Genomic DNA, 20,889 nt, shown 5'->3' with positions numbered 1-20,889 from the left:
CACCGTACGTCGTCCTAAGGCCTCCCGATATGGATGACGGACCCCTTGTCCGCGGCCAGCTTCCACGAGATCTACCTCAACAAGGAGACCTTCAAGGTGGGTTTTCACTTGCCTTTCCCTCCTCCTATTTGAGAGATATTTGCCTGGCTCAGCCTTGTTCCTAAACAATTGAAGCCGAATAGCTAGCAGATTTTGATTTCTTGGAGCGATCTTGTGGTCGATGAACTTTGGCCACCGTAATAATCCCAAATATTAAGCCCATGATCACACAAATTGTTTTGAGAATATTATAAGTAATGAATTGCTAATGCACAAATTTTTGGGCAGATTGAGACCAAAAATGCTCCTTTTATTTGGCCGTTTATTATCTTTTATAGTAACTTGCTTTCAATGGCTTCTTGTTGGTTACTGCACAAGGTCTTTTGAGTACTTTGCCGAGCGTACAACTCGGCAAGGCACTCAATAAACCTTGTCTCGAGTACACACTCGGAAAGGCACTCAAAAAACTTTGCCTCCAATATAACTTTCAATGGCTTCTTGTTGGTTACTGCACAAGGTCTTTTGAGTACTTTGCCGAGCGTACAACTCGGCAAGGCACTCAATAAACCTTGTCTCGAGTACACACTCAGCAAGGCACTCAAAAAACTTTGCCTCCAATATAACTTGACAAGACACTTGAATTGAAGTCAAGCAAAAACTAAAATTGTTCTGACAAAATAAAATTATAAGCGGAAAATTAAAAATTGAATTATGATCAAATACAAGCATGTTGCATTGATATTTTTGTCTTCCAAAATTTTGTAATGTGTATGAATGCATTTGAAGCACTAATATTTTAAGATTGTTTTAACAACCCAAATGATGTCTGAAAGCCTAGCCTGTTGTTAGAATTTCAAGACTTGGAATCCCGTCCTCCTCCTTTGTTGTCAAGGAACATTTTTTTAATGCAAACAATCTAAAATACATAAAGGAAATAATTTCATTTAATACTAAAGGAAAATTCCAAGAAGCTCCTACGGATCGATAACACGCAAGCAATGCTTTCGTGGGAGATTGACGTCACTAATGATCAAGTCATATTTTGATTTCTGAAATTTTTTAATGCGATGCACTAATATTTTAAGCCGATAATATTGTCTGCAAGCCAGTTGTAATTAAATTACAATAAAGTCAGTAGAGGGCTGCTATTCATACAATTTTTTTTTTAAGTCATTGGATTAGGAAAAAAAAAAAAAAAAATCTTTGCCTTCCATTTTTGACCTTAAGCACCGTAAACCACCAAACCCTTACGGAAGAAATGGCAGATCACTAAATAAATAAAAAGTCAAGGCCGTTAGGTAGGAATAGCTAGTATTATCTTCATTTAAAATGATTTAAAGTTGGTATATATATATATCTAAGAATTTATATGAAGTTAATATTAACATACATTTTAAAAAATTTATATAAGGTGAAATTTCTACCTGTTGAATACACAAACTTTTAATCCTTGTCATGAAATGAATATACTATCTATTTCATTTAAAATTGAGAAAATTTTTGTCCTGTTAATTGGCGCGCAGCCTGCTCTTTTTTCCTTTCTCATTTCTATTTAAAAAGATTATACTATTTTCTTTGCATTAACAATAACTTTCTGGAGGGTAGAACTTATATTTATTTATATTAATGGTGGGTTGATTTTGACATTTTGTTGTGTGGATTTGAATCTCTCATCCATTTTCCCTTGTGTGGACATGTTAAAAAAAAAAAAAAAAATTGAAGAAGAAAGAAAGAAAGCATATAATCCAGACTTCGACCACGAGAGGGAATTAAAACAAGAGTAGTTGCTCTCTCATTTTCAATCATTTTTTTTTATTTGAATATAACATATGTGTCAAAAATAAATCTAATGATCAATAAAGCGTTACATCAGCAGTACCACTCTTTTAATAGTAACATATAAAAGAATGGAAAACCATCCCTAATCCCTATGAGGTGGCCGTAATCCATCCCCTTAGGGTTAGGAGTTGCCGGAAAACCACCCCTAACCCCCTAGGGTGACCGCAAGCCACCCAATAGGGGTTACGGGTGGATTTTTAGCCACCCCTAACCCCTCCGGGGGTGGCTGCCCAACCTTGTGGGGTGGCTTGCGGCCACCCATTCATTCTTTTTTTATTTCTTTTTATTTTTTTTTAGATTTAATTTTTAAATTAAATTAATAAAAAATTATTATGTTGACATGGTAAAACGGTGCATTTCAACCAATCTAACGGCAGTTAAAAAAATTTGACGGTAGGGATTTTCTTAACATTTTAATTGACTCAAGGAGTAAATTGTCAAAAAAAAAAAAAAAAAAACTTCATGATAAAAAATTTTTGGCGCGTTTACCCAAAGTGTTTTGATATAATTTTCCTAAATTTAATAATTGATATATTAAATTTGTACCATAAGATAAAAAAAAGAGAGAGAAAATATTAATGTAATTCATTCTTCAAAAAAAAATAAAAATAAGAGTGATACATGCATGATATTAGAATAATATATATAAAACGAAAATATATTATGCAAACAATCACGTGTTTCATTTTTATTTTTTTTTTAATCAAGAAAAAACATTACATTTCAATTAAGTTTCACAGTCACGTGTTTCATCTTTTAAAGTCAATGATTTAAGTTTATTAAAATAAGGCTTATATTAGAGATAGCTCTTAAATAAGATTTATGTTGATTAAATGATAATAGTACTTGAACAACCTTTACTTACCATTCTGCGGATATGTAAAATAAAAATAAAAAAATAAAAAATTACTTCAACAACCCAATTAATAATAAAAAAATTTTAAAAATTATTTGAGTAGGAGTGTCTGGGCTTCAGTAGTCGGTTCTTTCACACTTGCAACTGTCACCTTTGACTTAATTACTTTCACATTGAGAATATAATAGCGTGTGCTACTTCTGTTTTATGTTTTAATTAATTGTGAGCCTCGGGGTTTCCTTCTTAAAAAACAAAAAAACAAAAAACAGAGTGATAAACCCAGCTCATTGCCATTGACTTTGAAGGAAATGTGCTAATATATATGCCATGACCATTATATATAAACCCACGAAACCTGATAGAAACCGCAATACATTCCTTGAGGTTGGCTTGATTTGTTGAGGGTCTCTAACCAGTGGGAGTGTATTGCGCAAATTCTTGACTGATTATCCTCACTACCATATATCTCTGCAGGTATTTGTTAGTCTCATACTCTTTTCATGCGTCATCTTCATCATCACCATCCACTATTTATATCATCTGATCACTAATACATGTATAGTGATTATAAGTAGTAAGATGTATACATTTTTCAATTTTAAGCATTCAAGATCTTATCGAAACAAATTTCTAGCATATATTGTTCCTTATTTCGATATTACTTTAATTAATTAGAAGAAAAAAAATTACATTGCTTGGGCTTATACTATGAAAACGCATTTGCATTAGATATAACTTTGAGTAAATTGCTTTCATTTCCAATAATAATCTTTACTAATCAATTTTTGTTTTTGGAAACAGTGAAAAAGAAGAAGAAAAAATGGTGGGTTTTTGGTTTTGTGTTTTTTTGGTCTTTTTGGGTTTCTTTGTTTTTTTGGGTTGCATGAAGAACACCCAGGAAGAGAAACCAAGAAGGAATAACAAGAAGTCAGCTACGGCTAAGAGAAGTGGACACCCAACAACAGCTGCATCCCAAGGTTTGTCATATTGGAACTTCGTATCCGTGTGTGTGTGCGTCTGCATCTATAATCCGGTCGGCAAATTTTCTTTTCATGTCATTTTAAGGTTTTTTAGGGCCTATAGACATATTAAAACTTCGGACTTGATAAGCATTCTCTGGTGACATTTGTGATGTTGGGCGTCTATGCGAGACTAATTACACTTGCTGATTCTAGATGGGCATCGAAGGGACTCATATCAATCGAAACAGTCGGAGGAAGTTAAGATGATAGAAAGTGGTAAATTTAATTATTTAACCATTACTTTAACACTCCTCCTTACGTATGGGTTCAAACTCCCTTTTAATAGGCGATGCTCAAATATTTAATTTAAATTGAGAGAATTGACGGAGTCAAGATTTAATTCCTGGACGTTTGGCTTTAATACCATGTTAAACAATCAGTTATCTCAAAAGCTTAAAGCTAATAGGAAGATATAAATTTAATCATTTAACCATTACTTTAACACCAAGATCATTCCTCCAAGATAAATGATTCACCTCCAATCACCATGAGTAATCATATTGAAACTTCGGATGTGTGTGTGTTTGCATATATATCATCTAGTTTGCAAATTTTCATGCTATGTCATTTATGGTATTTTAGGGCTAACAGACATATTAAAACTTGGACCACCTTGAGCATTCTCTGGTGACATTTGTGATGTTGGGCGTCTTTGCGAGACTAATTATACTTATTTTTACTAGATGATGATGTGTGCCGTATGTCATATCCGTCACTTAAGAGGGTGATACCCCTTTTGACAATTAATGGAGATGGAATGGAAGCCAACCAAGATCATTCATACACAGGTATAATCAACGTAGTAATCCTATTGAAAGTTTGGATCTATGTGTTTGTTAAATTATTGATTAATTAAATGAATAAATTTGTCTCTTCCTATTTCTTTAAGTTTTTATGATTAACATAGTATAAGAGCTAGGGTTCTTGGGTTTAAACATTATTTCAATCATTCACTTCCATTTCAATTCAGTATTTCATGTCTAGGTTGGCCCTTACCTATTAAAATGAACATTTATCCTATACGTGAGGGGGTGTTAAAAGTATTTGATTAAATGATTCAACTTATTTAAAGGTATTTTAGGGCTTTTAGACATGTTAAAATTTTCGACGTCTTTGAGCATTAATTCTCTGGTGCCATTCGTGATGTTGGGCGTCTGTGCGAGACTAATTAGTTTTACTTACTGATTCTAGATATGCTAAGGTCACATACATCGTATAAGCGGGAGATACCCCGTTTGACAATTAATGGAAATGGAATGAAAGCCGGTCAAGCTCATTCCTCCAAGCCAAGCAATTCAGGTCCAAGCAACACGAGGAACGCCCAGAGAAAAAAAAACACACAAATAGCAGGAATAAGCTATTTGACATACGACAGTACAGTACACATCAGTTTATTTTCATCCATCAGCTTTTGCTTGGGAGGTGGTTTGCAACAACAACGTCAATAAGAGAAGTGGAAGTCTTTGGCTTATGGAATTCTCTTATCGATCGACTTTTTTTTCGTTGAAGTCTGACTTATGTTTTCCTTACTGTTCTTTTTGTTTACGTCGAGTCTTATATATGTTATTTGTTAAGTCTGATTCAAGTCTTTCGTTACCCTTCGTAGTTCTTTTTGTTTACGTCTCTTTAATAAGTGGATATAAATGTAACCCTGTACTAGGATTATTGAAGAAGTTTGTTTCCAAATATATGGTTTGAGCGTAGTATGTAAGAATTTAGGCTTTGTTTGGTTTACGGAATAAATCCCTGTAATGAAATAATCATTCTTTTGTTTAGTAACGTCGTATTCCCAAAATAGTTATTCTCAATTCCTTACATAGAGAAACAACTATTCCTCTAAAAAAAAAAAAAAAAAAAGAGAGAGAGAGGAATAGCTATTCCTAAAGAAATGAACAAGGTTTTCAAAAAAAAAAATATTATTATTATTATTATTATTTTCCTACCTATGGTATGTTTTGTATCATAAATGATACATTTGTTATCGGTAAATACATATGGGGTTAGTAGCTCCGTTAGCATTTCATCCATAAAACTAATGGATCACCTTGTCAACCCAATCACAACATGCCATGTGTCATATGCCTCAATAAAAAATAAAATAAATTAAAAAAAAAATTAAAACTTTGAAAATGAATAAAAAAATATAAATAATTAAAAAAATTTTGAAATTTTTTTTTGAGGGGTGGTACGAGCCATCCATAGCCAATTTGGAGTTGGTTTGGCCACCCCCAAGGGCCCATGGATTCTGCTTGTTCATACCATGTGTCCAAATAGGCAATGATGCTAGGTGTAAGGTCATTGAACAAATTAAGTACTATAAAAGTCAGTATGTTTGATGGGCTTGTTAGGATACTCCATAATGTCAGATATATTCCATATCTTAAGAAAAATTTGATCTCATTAGGCACATTGAACTCTTTGGGCTATGGTTATTCTGCCAAAGATGGAGTTATAAACATAACTAGAGGTGCTATGGTGATAATGAAGAGTAGGAAAATTGGCAATTGGTATAAGTTACTCGAGGACATAGTTAGGTGGAGCTGGAGTGTCCACTTCGGCAAAATCACATAATGATAGTACTACTTTGTGGCATATGTGGTTAGGTCATTAAGGCGAGCACAATATGTTTGAGTTTCACAAGAGGAATTTCTTGAAAAGTGTGAAGTCATGCAAATTGGGTTTCTGCAAGTACAATGTGTATGGAAAGCAATGAATAGTTAGCTTTAAGGTGGCGTCTTATACAAGCAAATGTGTTCTCGACTATATTCACTTAAATGTTTGGGGATCAATGGCGGTGCGTCAAACGGAGATACACATTATTTTGTCAGTTTTATTGATGACTTTTCAAGAAAGGTCTAGATTTATTTTATGAGGCACAAGTCAGAGGTTTTCACCACCTTCAAACCATGGAAGGTGCAGGTGGAAAATTAGACTAGAAAAAATGTAAAGTATGTGAGATCAAATAATGAGTTATAGTACAAAGACATTACATTCTTGGAATTTTCAAAACATAAGGCATTATTTGTATCTTCATGATTAGAGGGACTCCACAGCAGAATGAAGTTATCGAAAGGATCAATAGAACACTATTGGAAAAGGTAGACGAGATGTATGAGGTTGAATGCAAGATTGCGAAAGACTATTTGGGCTTAGGCAGTTAATTATGCATGCTTCATCATCAACCGATCTCCAACCGCATTGATTGACTTTAAGGTTTTAGAAGAAGTATGGTCAAGTAAACCGATTGATTATTCTATGTTGAGAATATTTGGTCGTCTGATATCCGTTCACGTTCAAAGTGAGAACAGTTATAGTTAGATTCAAAGTCAAGAAAGTGTATTTGTCTTGGTTTGAATTCTAGTGTTAAAGGCTATAGGCTTTAGGACCCAGTCACAAAGAAGAAGATTGTTAGCAGAGACGTAGTGTTTGATGAGGCCTATATGTTAAGAAAGAGTGAGAATGAAGCATCGACTGAGAGCTAGAAAGGGAAGTTGGTAGTGGAGGTGGAGCTTGATGAACAATGTATACTCACGAACATATGTGACAACGAAGAATTTTCAAGAGATTCAGAGCACCGAGAAGAGCCTTATTCTTTAGCAAAAGGTAATGAAAAATGTGATTGAAAAGCACTAGAGAGGTACGAATTTAAGGACATGGTTTCCTTTACTCTGATAACTGATAGTGGAGACTCATCCTTTCTTCAGAATGGCATGCCGACAGAGGTGGAGTCACTACAGAAAGGCAAAGCTTAGGAATTGACATAATTGCTCAAGACAAAAAAGGTAAAAGGTGCAAATGAGTCTAGAGAAAGAAAGAGTCAACAGAGAAAGTTGTGGCCAAGAGGACTAGTAGAGAAGTGCGGTGTTCTATCTAAACCAAATCCGACGCTCAAGTTCAAGAGGTGCTTGGACTTGAGTGTCACTTGTGGATTGTGATAGGCCTTAGGGACTTGGGTGGAGGCATCCAGAGGAGATTCATTTTGCTAAATTGTATTTTTTAGTTACAGTAATTTAGCAACATATCAATAGGGTTGACACGTTACTAAATATTAGTAACGTGTGTAGTAATGTGTTTAGCGTGTTAAGAATTTGGGTGTTGCTAAATCCATTTTAGTAACGTGTCAGTATTGACTTAACATGTCAATATTGACACGTTACTAACATTTAGTAACGTTATTTTTTTTTTCCAATTTAGTAACGTGTCAAATTTGACACGTTACTAAAGTTTTCGAATTTTTTTTAAAAATTTTTTCGTGTTTTCGATTTAGTAACACATTACCATTTAGTAACGTGTCAACTTTGACATGTTACTAAATTTTTAATTTTTTTTTAAATTTTTTTTTTTAAGTTTTTGATTTAATAACGTGTCAACTTTGACACGTTACTAAAGTTTTCAATTTTTTATTTATTTATTTATTTTTTTTTTAAGTTTTCGATTTAGTAACGTGTCAAATTTGACACTTTACCATTTAGTAACATGTCAAAGTTGACACGTTATTAAAGTTTTCGATTTTTTTTTTTTTTTAAGTTTTCGATTTAGTAACGTGTCAACTTTGACACGTTACTAAAGTTTTCGATTTTTTTAAAAAAAATTTCGATTTATTAACGTGTCAAATTTGACACGTTACCATTTAGTAACGTGTTAACTTTGACATGTTACTAAAGTTTTAGATTTTTTTTAATTATTTATTTTTTTAAGTTTTCGATTTAGTAATGTGTCAATTTTGATACGTTACTAAAGTTTTCGAATTTTTTTTAAATTTTTTTTTTAAAACTTTTTGATTTAGTTGACACATTACTAAATAATTTTGACATGTTACTAAAATATTTAGTAACGTGTCACAAATTGACATATTACTAAATGGTAACGTGTCAAAATGCAATGAACAGTAGACACGTTATAAATCATGTAGTTTTTTGTGGTGAGGTTTCAAGTTAAGGTGGAGATTGTTCACATAAGATGTCTTAAAACCCATCCATTATTGCCCTTCTCTAAGAAGGAAAAGGCTTATTCTTTTGTCCTAAATGAAATCCAAGGACCACTTGTATTAGAGGAGTCACTCATGAAGTTCACCGAGTTTAGAGGCTATATAAGGAGAGCCTTGCTTCTATTCTTTATGCAAACAAGAACACAAGAGAGCCCCAAAGAATTCTTCTTGGTTTCGGGGAATAGAAACAAGAGAGAATATCGGGTAGAGCTGTAGTGTGTGTAAGGGAGCTGACTGTTTTCTTCTTGGTTTAGGAGGAGCCAAAATAAGAAAGAACAAGAAAGGGTGCTACAATGAGAGAAAAATAGAGACCAACTACCATCTTGTCCCAATAAAAAAAGAGTTTGTATTTCTGTTTTTTGTATTCTTTTTGGGAAGTAATATTTTTTGTGTGATAATAAGATTTGAGTGTATTGAAGTTTCCGGATATAAATGATTTTCTTCTTGAGTTTGAGCTCCGCTCTAGCTCGTTACGAGCTGAAATTTTGGGGCTCGGCTTGCCTCGCCAAGAAGGAAATCTTGGGATATGGTGATGAAGAGCCCCGCCTGCAGTGTCAATTGATTGAGCCATGCAAGTTAAACCAACCACAAATTTGAAGATGCTGGAATGTAAAAAATCAAGCTCAACTATAATCATTCAGTAAACTTTAGTTTAGCGATAAAGATGTAGAATCTAGATATAAACATCAGTAAGTTTTTCATTCTCATTAAATGTCATGGAAAGGATTTTTGTCTTCAATTCATCTGTTATTTTCCAAGGAATATTCCTCGACATGGTGATAGACTCCAAATAAAAAATTAGAAATGGATGAATGCCCATGCCAAAATAAAAACAAATTACGGACATAATTAGGCAAAATATGAAAGAAAAATTAACCATAATAGCATCTATCTATTGGGAATTTCTCAAGAGGGAGCTTAACAGCAAAAATTGGGGTTATATTATTTTAATATAAGTCGGCTAATTCTACCCGTATTAGGGTTATGATATTATTTCATTAAGAGTCTTGATGACTCAGCCTTAGTTTATTATTTCAATAAGAGTCTCTGGTAACTTGGCCCTGGATCTTTTATCTAATATGTAATGAATCCTTGATTTAAAAGGGGATATGCTATGAATAAAGGCATGAAAATAATTAATTTCAAACCTTGTGTTTGGAAGGTCCAAATTCCCTTAGAATCTAATTTATCTCGTTACAAACTTAGGTTCGTAACAACTTGGTATCAGAGCCAGCAATGGCTTCACCATCTTCCAAATTGGATCAAAGGCTTGATTGTTTAGAGGCAAAATTAGCAAAATTGAATTCTACAATAGACGGTGACTAACAATGCAACTATTGATATCAACCCACCCCCTGAATGACCGCCTCGAAAGCATTTCAAAACCCGAGTTGTTGCAAATCATAAGCTTTCTTAGCACTCTGTCTTCGCGGTCCTACAAGCTAGAGGTAGTGGTGAACTTTAGTGGGTCGCATTACAAAAACTTGTCGTGAAATTTTAATGTACTCGCAAGTATACGAATCGTTTTGCAATATAGTGTTGCAAGTGCGAGGTCGAACCCATAAGGAATTATGTTTATGAAAACAATTATACCTAAACCAATTAAATCTTAACCTAGTTCCAAAAGATTTATGATTTTTTTTTTTTTGAATAAAAAACAAAATATAAACTAAACAAAGTAAAATTAATCAAAAGATAAAGCACTAAGGTTTTGGAATCTATACCCACCAAATCATACCAACATATTCTCATGGTCATTAATATACTCGAAATTCTCAACATAAAAATTGTATGTATGTTCTACTTTGCTTCAAAGATTTAATTAAATCATCAAATGTATACATTTGCACAACAAATCATAAAAGATATCTAATTTAAACCAAATCATCAAATGTATCAGTAGAACGAAACACAATGAATATCCAATGTTTTGATAAATGAAAACCCAAGTAAATCAATTGATAAAACTATCTTAATTCATGAGAAAAACATAGTTGAACTCATATTCAATAATCATCTCACTAATTGAAATGAAGTAAAAATATTAAAATATCAAACCCATATATTCGAAAAATATCAACTTACAAGAAAATATGGTTGTTCTTCATCGGTGAGGCTTTATCCTCAATCTTAATTGAGAAATTAGCTACACATAACTATGAAAAATAAATCTTAAACATAAAGTGCTAAACATTAAACCTTAAATAAAAAAGAAATAAATTAAAGCTAAAAATACATTGAGGGAGAGAAGTTCAGAACTCTGCTGCGTGTTCCCCTGTTATCTAGAACGGCCATCCTGCTTTCAGCCTTTCTGTGCGTGTGACTTCTCTATATATATAGAAGAATAAAAAACCCTTCAACCTTTCCACGCATGGTTGGGCTCATTTAAAGGCTTATTTTGTTTTTTGTGTAATTCCTCTTCACGCATAGGCCTTCTTTTCTCTTTTTTTTTTTTTTTTTTTTTTTTCTATTTTTTATTTTTTATTTTTTTTATTATTATTATTTTTTTTTTATCGAAACACGCATGGGACCACGAGCATGGCTTTCCTTTTTCTTAAATTCATTGTTTCTCAATTCTTTCCATATACACAGCTACGGTTTGCATTCCTTCTCTCTCTCTCTCTCTCTCTCTCTGTATATATATATATTATTTCTTTTCCTACAAAGGCAATAGCTTGCATTAATATATCAAATTAAGTTCCAAATTAATAATTAAACAATATCCCACAATTAAATATAAAATACAAGAATTAAAAACAAAACATAGTGTGGATGGCCTTACTGAAAGTCAAATAGGAGATTGAAAAGGAAAACTAAACTAAGTAAAAGACTATCAAAGAAACCTAACTCAAATAAAAGACTGAAAGGTAAGATAAGCCATCCAGATAGAATGCAAGACTATTAGGACGGAATGAAGGCATGTCCGAACGGGATGAAGGTTCGTCTAGACAGCATCCCGATCTACATCACCCTTCCCAAGTTGGAGAGAATTCGCCCTCGAATTTGGACTGTCCTTTTCACGGTCCTTCGGATGCCATGTCAACTTGTTCCATTCTCCCTTCCTCAAGATCCAAGGAAACACCCCACAACAAACGTGATGCTTTTAATCATCGGTAGATTATGATGATTATTTTGAAGGCCCCACACACTACCTTGCCATACTTCGGGCTTGCCGGGCTTCCCTTGAGCCTTTTCCCTTCCACATGCCATAAAGATACTTAAGAATGTGTTAGTCGTTGTCTTCCTTAAGTACATATAATTCTCCTCATCCACATAAAACTCATCAAGATTAATGTTATGCGAATTTGATAAGAAATCATCTACCCCAAGGAAACATAACCTAATTCTTCATCATTAAAATTAGACACTACACCTAGAAGGTCTTCATCAACCTCTTCATAATCTGCGATGTCATCTGTGGGTTCTTCCTCTTCCAATGGGTCATCTTTTTCAGGTAGAAACCGCCAAACATGGGAGAAAACCCATTTTCTTCGTACTCTTCCATTAGGTCGAATGACAAAGGTCTTTCATTCGGATCTACCTCACTGACATCGTCATCATAGGTTGGTGGGGAATCCCAATCCTTGAATCCTTGTGAATGATTTTCAATATCTTCATGCTTGAACTCTTCATTAAGGAACTCAAATTCTTGGAACTCCTCATCAACTAGTTCTCCTTCCCCCTCCACATATAGATTGAGTAGATGGAGTTGAGGTTGGTGAATAAGGGTCAAGTTAGCCTGTTGCGAAATCTCCGCCTCAACCCATGTCTTCCATTGCGGATTTGATTTTCAGCGACGAACGTTTGGACCGCCCATGTTAGCTAACTAGTTAGTGAGACTGTCTATCTATTCTCATAAGGTCTCCATCCGATCATCCACATGTTACCGCCAACGGATCTCCGATTGATTCCTCCTTGCTGCCACCTCTCTAGGCACCTTGTTGTCAAAAATTTTTACCTTTTCTTTTTGAGTGTCGAGCTTGAGGCCTGCGTCTCGTGATATAACATGAGCTTGTGCCGTAGGATATTTTCTCCACACTCCACGCCCCGCAAGAGATTGACAGGTTCACTCTCAACGATAAATTTGTCTCCCGCCCCCGCGTTCTGCGGTCTTAGTTGACAACGACAAATACTCGGACCATCCATGTCGGCTAAGTGATCGGTAGGGACCCCATGTTGGGTGCACTCACACTCCTTCTGCACGGCTATACCACCAAACCTCTCCTCCATATGCCACAACGAATCGCCTAGAACATATAAGATCCTTTATATACGTCCGAATGCTTGATAATGGAAGCTGAAATGCACCTTCCACAAAAGTTGGATTCAATTTCCCATCATACTCAAACTTGCTGAACATGAGCTGCAGTAATTTGGATTTGTCGGTCAGAAACAAGGTAACCATGCAGCAGAAAATAGACAAACAGTGATTAACCAGAAACATGCCTGCAATGATATAACACTGGTTGGGTCAAAAGGTGGGGCATCTGATACAGTTCGCGCTCGAAATATAGGCCTTAAAGAAGAAAATGGCAATCGTATCTGGGTGGGAAAGGGCACATCAGCTTGTGAATTGTGATTATTACATGCAACTATTTGATCAAGGGGTTTATAATGTCACTCACTGACTGCCATTGGTCTGCGACGGTGTCAAAGCTTGCTGTATAACCAACAGTGTCCCAATTGCGGCTAGTGTGAATGATAAGTTTATACCTGCAACCATCACCTTTAAGGCGAAGCTCCAAGCCCTCATATGCAGAAACATCCTCTGGGACTGAGAAATTCTGAAAACCAAATTCATGAGTTTTCTTTCCTTCATACAAGAAAGTGTATTTAAAAATTAACTCATTCCAAAGGCCAGAACACGAACCAAGATAAGAGAGGAGAAAAACAAGAATTGAGGGATATCCATTGGGGTAGAAAATGCAGGAAAGTTGGGCACAAGCAAGACTCTCAAGGAAAAGCTTATTTCCCAAGATTTTTTTTTTTTTAACAAAAGAAGAAACCTTCATTAATAACAAATGTTCCCTCATCCATGAAGACTCCACTCAAAGTAGAGATTTGGCAATTAAGTGATGTTTATCTCATAGTCTGGCCCAGAGCCATGGGAAAAACGGAGGGGGGGGGGGGGGGGGGGGGGTTGTGGAGGAGTCAGTGTTAAGGAAAGCAGATCCACAGGGAAAGCAACTCCTTTGTGCTAACAAATTATTGTCCACAGACCTACGTGAATAACAGAACTATATGAACTAAGCAGTCCAGAGAAACATAGAAAATTTCATGTCAGCAATGATTGAAGGTGGTTACACGAAATAAATCAAATGAAGACATGTTTGAACATCCCATAGATGAAATTATTGCATTCCATTTCCTAAAGAATCAGGAGCATCAATAAAATCAGTTAAAATTACAAAAAAAGTCACATCTTGATCAGCTGGACAAATGCCACCAACACTTCATATAGAAATATGAATTAGGCTCATTTGAGATGGCATGAAAGGCCATTTATCAGCATATACACATTGAAAGGAGTCCAGGCCAAGGATCAGAAAAGGATATATGACACAGGGTTATGAAGAAGTCAAGATAAATCATTAATTATCTTTTTACTTATCAAAAAAAAAAAAAAGAAGTCAAGTTAAATCATTGCATTTTACCTTTGTTCTTAAAGCCACCATTGTTTGCAGTGGAAACAACACCTGGAGAAAATACACCAAAAATTGCTAAAGAAATGAATAAATCAAAGCATTTGGAGATTGAAAGCTACTCGCCATTGTCCTCAAGGAATTGCCTCCAAGAAAATAAAACACAGACAGAAAGTTGGAAGTTTTCTAACAAGAACAAACCTTTGAAGACCACAGTTGGTCCACCAACTTCGCTGCCTGTTAAATCAATCTGAAATGTGCTTTCACTAACTCCTCCCATTACAACATCATCTAGAGCACCCCAAGCGAGTTCTCTCAAATTATTATCTGCAACATAGGAGCAGGAAAAAAAATCTAAATGACAGACACATTTGTGTTTCATTAACAGATAATGAGCAATGACATTCAAGATTTGGTTAAGTTTCAAAGCACTGATGACCTGTATTAATTGGTCTATTGAGCTACCTAACCCACACAGTCAACACATTTTCCCCCTTATGTAAGAGAGTATTGATAATCTTGGATGAATTGTTATTGACTAATACCAAATCTCTTGATCTCTTGTAGAGTACAAAACAAACATGATAGAATTATAAACGTTGTGCACAAAAAGACAATGTCATAAATTAAATTTTCATATCCACGTTTTATGATATCTATAACTTAATGAAATTTTGTTTTCATTGTGCTTCTTTCTGGCATACTGCACATGGACTTGATTGCTTTGCAATGTACCTTACTTCAGTTTTATTTTACTCTTAACCAGCGTAACCACATGTTTAAGGACTCAGTCAAATGCAAAATCTTGGTTCTAGATCACAGATTTTCACCTAGAAAGTGGCGTACCTTCAAATCCAAATAGTAGTTTTCCCTTTCGAAGTCCGACACTCCCTTTTACAGCATTGATTAAATTTTTCATCCCAATGTAATCCACCATTTCAGGAGAATCACCTTTTATCTGCTCTCATCAATTAAATAAGGTCTCATAGTTATCCAGTGCCACATGTTTGTATAATTTGCAAAAGTAAAGGGGAAATGAACTTCCAATTTGAGGAAAAATAAAACACACCTCCGGTTCAAAGAACTTGATTCCCTGCACCAAAATATTTTGTATCGTGTTAAAGAACAACCTATATTGTGTTAAAGAACAACCTATGGAAAATATTATGGCATGTATACAACTTTCATTACTAATAGGCCCACCATATTGGATGACAATGGGATTGATATTCTAATTGAACTCTTCCACATCTATATGTGAAACTATGAGTTTTCACAATCTTAAAAGCTTTCAAAAACATACTTGGCTGTATTTTGCCCTGTCAGGAGTGTCTCCTTCCTTTGGCCCAACAATGACAGAGACGGCATTAATAGCTTTCCTCACTCCTTTGAAATACTCAGGGACCAGAGTGCTCTCCTTAGTAATGTCTCCAACAATCTGAGATATTGCAGAAAAGGGCACTGTTGGAAGCATAGAAAGTAAAGAAAGAAAACACAATCAAGTTTTCATATAAAATGCTCATTACATACAATAAGGCTGAAAGGCTCTGATTGTTATTGCATTTTCGTGTTAACCAATATACTAGAAACATATTGGTAGGATATTAGATTAAGAAACTCTACTGAAAAACATGAGAGTATCAAATATCAAAACTCTAAAAAGATCATTTTTTTTTTCAGTCCAAGGAAAAGTAGCACAATTAGATATCTAACTATATCGGGACCAGATATGAATTCAACGACTTAAGAAGAAATTTTACATCGAAGTACATAATATGGATGGACATGAATAATTTTACTAACAGAGAAGGTGGAAATAAACCCAAAATTTGGAAGTCCATCCCACCATACTTGCACAGAAAACATACATCCTCCAGACCCGTCATGAGTTGACCTGATTATCAATAAATGGCAGCCAGAAAACTAAAGTTGTCGATCATATTACTCTATTCAGGAATTCACCCAAATATAACATTTCAACACAATTATTTTGACGAAGGCATAAAATTAATCAGTTGGAAAGAGAAATTTAATGCAACAATTTCATCAAAGTATGAATGTAAATGGTAGCTAGCTCACCAAGTCAATATCTGGGCCCAACATCCTTCTTGCCTTCTCTTCATTTCAGACCTGAGAATTTTTCATATGAGAGTGGGGATATACATCGAAACAAGTAAATAGGCAGTATTGTACACCGAAAGTTTTAAGAGAGTATGGAAAATTGTTTTCTTGAATAATGCTACACTGGCTTGCAGCTCTTTCAGGTAAGCATGCATTACAAATACATTAGGAAGGTAAAAGCAGAAATACCAATACTCGGACTGGAAATCCTTTCTTCTGTAAGATATCAACTACTCTTCTACCCACACCGCCAGTAGCTCCAGCTACCAGGATAATACTGGAAGTATCCATGGCCTTTTCTGGTTTACTAGGTGATGGACTGGATAGTTTCTCAATCAGAAATTCAAAGAACTTCACAATTCCACAATATTTAATTCTTGTTAGTAAGGGCAAGATAAGCTTTCCATGTTAGATGTGATCAAAGTTATAATAGACACCATGTCTGACCTTAGCAGGAGATGGGGGTCCATTGAAAAAATATATAGTTTTCAAAAATCTACCGAAGTCCCAACTCTGCTTAGCAGCTTCTGCTGATATGGATCTGCTCTTTGTTCTTGAAGAGAGAGAAGCTAAGCTTTTTCGGGAAACAAACGACTGTGGTCTGTCATTAAGTTGAAGAAACGGTTTAGGAAGCGGAGAGGACGGTAACCAAGGATGCAAAGATTTGTTCGAAAATTTTCTATCATATGGTGATGAAGAGCCCTGCAGTGTCAATTGATTGAGCCATGCAAGTTAAACCAATCACAAATTTGAAGATGCTGGAATGTAAAAACTCAAGCTCAACTATAATCATGCAGTAAACTTTAGTATAGTGATAAAGATGTAGAATCGAGATATAAACATTTGTACATTTCTCGTTCTCATTAAATGTCATGGACAGTATTTTGACTTCAATTCATCTGTCATTTTCCAAGGAATCCTGGACATTGCGACAGACTCCGAATAAAAATTAGAAATGGATGAATGCCCACGCCAAAATAACAACAAATTACAGATATAATTGGGCAAAATATTGAAAGAACAATTTGGATATACTTTAGCAACACACACACACAGAGCAGCATAAAAGATGCAATATAGAAAGAAAAAAAATAAAGAGAGAAAATATCCGCTTGATTAAAAATGATTAGGAGTTGTTCCGGAACTTAACAAAATGGAAATGATTTTGGAAATTCATATTATTAGTCACTGTTAAGAATATTACTTGTTATTTACTTCTTTAAGTATTATTAGTCTACTATGTTTACCTTTTCTTATTCTACTAGGTTTACCTTTCCTTATTCTACTAGGTTTACTTTTCCTTAATCTATTAGGTTACTTGCCTCTCTATAAATAGAGGCCTCTGTATTCATTATTAATATAAGAGTCAATACAATGTAGTCCATTGTGTGCTTTCGCTCTCTCTCTCTTCTTTCTCTTTCTTCCGCTTCTAATATATTATCCAATATATTTAACATGGTATCAGAGCCACCTTTTTGTGGCCTCCAATAAACGTCTTTGACGTTTTCCGGCGCCGCCAGTATTATCCGGCGAATCCTTCTCTCTAATCCTCACGGTTCTCTATCTTCTCCTCGAGGTTTTCAGCGTATCACTATACCGCTTGAAAAGCCCGGAAGACAACCGTCCCAGAGCCACCGCACACAGCCATATCGGAGCCCACACGCGCCCTCACGCGCCGCCCAAAGGTTCGGCAATTCCACCACTGCCGTCCAGCCACCGGCCGCCACGGTGGTCCGATTGCTTCCCTCAGGCCACCGATCGATAGATCTGCTCCCCAGGATTCCAGAACAGGCCTCAAATCCTCCATACGACCCTCCACGCGCCCCCAGAAGTTTCGCACGTCAGATCCACGCGCCAGTACACGCCTCCTCCGTTCGCGCGTGTACCACACGCGCCATCGCACCCACGTGCCACGCCATCCTTGCCACGTCGGCCCTCATTGCCACGTCATCATAGACACGTCAGCACTATTGCCACGTCATCATAGCCACGTCAGCCCTGTGTGCCACGTCATCATTGCCATCAATGCCACGTCATTAGTGCCACGCCAGCATGCGTACCACGTCATCAGAGCCACGTCAGCTCTATGCACCACGTCAGCCCTATCTGCCACGTCAGCACCTTGACATGGTTGACTTTTGTAGCGTTGACTTTGACTGTTGACCGTTGACTTTGACCACTGAAAAAAAAAGTTGACCAGGTGTTTTCTACTCAATTTTTCGTCCTGATTTCAAATTTGTGGTCTATTTTTTCTTTTGGCATCTCTATATGGCAGAAAACAATATTATTCTCCAAATTTAGGCGTTTGTTTTATGTGGTTCAACTTGGTTCATGCTTGTTGAATTCGGTTCCATAGTCTTTTCTTTGGCGCAGTTCAATCCGGTTCATTCTTCTTGCGGTAGGCACTCTCAGGTCAGACCAATCTTTCCTCAGGTCCATGGGTTTTCGGGCCAAACAAGCCATTTTCAACCGGCCATTTTTCTCCTTACTTAGCTCAGCCGACCAAGCAAGACGATCTACTAGTTAGATGGGTCAGACTTTAGCTCAGCCGACAAGGCGAAACGGTCCAAGGGTTTCAGACATGACTAGCCTCTTCAACCGGCCCTGTTTATCTCAGCCGACCAGGCGAGACGATCTACTAGTTAGATGGGTCAGACTTTTGTTCAGCCGACAAGGCGAAACGGTCCAAGGGTTTCAGGCATGACTAGCTTCTTCAACCGGCCCTGCTTATCTCAGCCGACCAGGCGAGACGATCTACTAGTTAGATGGGTCAGATTTTTGTTCAGCCGACAAGGCGAGACGGTCCAAGGGTTACGGGCCAAACAAGCCCCTTTTAACCGGCCTTGCTTTTCTCAGCCGACTAGGCAAGCTTCTTCATTACTAGTATATGGTTTTCAAGTCAAATTACTACCAAGTGAACCAGGCTCCAGCTTAAATGCATTGCTCAAATTCAGGCAGAATCCACCGGTCTCTAACAACTTTTATGGTGTTACTTCGGCAATTGTTTCGGCACAAGCAGCTTTTTCTGCGAATTCCTTTTTCTTTCCCTTTTCGTTTATCCAAACTCAAGTTTACACATTGAGTTTGAGGGGGGATGTTAAGAATATTACTTGTTATTTACTTCTTTAAGTATTATTAGTCTACTATGTTTACCTTTTCTTATTCTACTAGGTTTACCTTTCCTTATTCTACTAGGTTTACTTTTCCTTAATCTATTAGGTTACTTGCCTCTCTATAAATAGAGGCCTCTGTATTCATTATTAATATAAGAGTCAATACAATGTAGTCCATTGTGTGCTTTCGCTCTCTCTCTCTTCTTTCTCTTTCTTCCGCTTCTAATATATTATCCAATATATTTAACAGTCACAAATTAAGAGATTCCTTAAAATAGTATTGGGTAGCATAAACTTGATTATAAATTTGAACTGAACATGATAATTTCCGAACCTATCTCCTTGAAATGTGAAGATTTAATCTGTAATAATGTCAGGCTCCGTGCTCTAGTAAAATCAGTTGAACATTGCAGCAAACATGATTTGTGTCCAGTCGACATAACCGTGCAAAAATTACTCACAGGAAGACCAAAAACTAATTCAAAAAAAAGACAATATTCATACTGCTAAGATTGTTTCTAATCTACCCTACTCTTTCTAAAACAATCCCAGATGATAAAACATACCCATTTCAATTCACCCATCATCCTTCCATATTTTCAATATTGCATGATTACCTTATACACATTTAACATACTAAACACTCATTAGCTTTGTTTTTCACACACAAGCTATTTTTCTTTACGTTTTCATAGACTTTTCATCTAACCGAATATTTTACCATTAAGACTGCATCTTTGAGTTTTGTACCTTTTTGACAAGAGAGAGACTCTTAAATGTAACAAAAGAATAAGAAATTTCATCAATTTTTTTTTTTTTATCTTTTTATTTGGGTGTGGAGGTTACCTGAAGGTTGAGAACAGAGGAAGACAAAGACGACGATATTTGGATAGAACAACATTCCATTGCTTTTCAGAGAAAGAGAGTTCTAGAATTGCTTGGGAACCAACTTTTCTGTAGTTGTTGTTGGTGCTGATATATATGAAGTGGAGACGTAAATGTAGACCACACACGCTAACTGTCACTTTTGGGCACAGGTCGGATCAGATCGGGTATTGGGTATTATGGTATCTGACCCGCAGATTGCAGGTATTAAAAATTAGACCCGCAACCCGGCTGATAATGATGAACAATATTCGTCGGGTTTCGAGTTGTGTAAGGCGGGCGGGTCGGAGCGGAGTGGGGCGGATGGTGCGGGTTTGGGCCAATTATGCGAGTATGGGCATCACCAGGTTCCACGAAAGAGAGCCACATATGAGAGAGAGTGAGA

At 36.0% G+C, this 20,889-nt stretch overlaps 1 protein-coding gene and 1 long non-coding RNA gene across 2 annotated transcripts; both read right to left on the bottom strand.

Moving 5' to 3' along the window:
• Nucleotides 1–11,472: 11,472 nt before the first annotated feature.
• Nucleotides 11,473–13,595, bottom strand: LOC148588028 (uncharacterized). Its single transcript, XR_015912684.1, has 3 exons — nt 13,369–13,595; nt 13,190–13,285; nt 11,473–13,106 (listed from the first exon to the last, which is right to left on the bottom strand). It is a non-coding gene; the product is annotated as an uncharacterized LOC148588028 (long non-coding RNA).
• Nucleotides 13,596–14,383: 788 nt separating this feature from the next.
• Nucleotides 14,384–20,662, bottom strand: LOC132170999 (uncharacterized; the record flags this gene model as incomplete). The annotated part of the gene is given in 9 exon segments (XM_088513890.1): nt 14,384–14,439; nt 14,587–14,712; nt 15,232–15,343; nt 15,455–15,478; nt 15,689–15,823; nt 16,465–16,515; nt 16,696–16,857; nt 16,954–17,107; nt 20,466–20,662. Coding segments are annotated over 9 exon segments (1,017 nt in total), but the record flags the coding sequence as incomplete, so codon positions are not given.
• Between the last annotated feature and the right edge of the window lie 227 nt (nt 20,663–20,889).

Source organism: Corylus avellana, chromosome 1, assembly GCF_965113065.1.
Source record: "Corylus avellana chromosome 1, dhCorAvel1.hap1.2, whole genome shotgun sequence".
Classification (NCBI taxonomy): domain Eukaryota; kingdom Viridiplantae; phylum Streptophyta; class Magnoliopsida; order Fagales; family Betulaceae; genus Corylus; species Corylus avellana.
The sequence above is the reverse complement of the archived record's forward strand: the minus strand, read 5'-3'. Positions and strand labels throughout refer to the sequence as shown.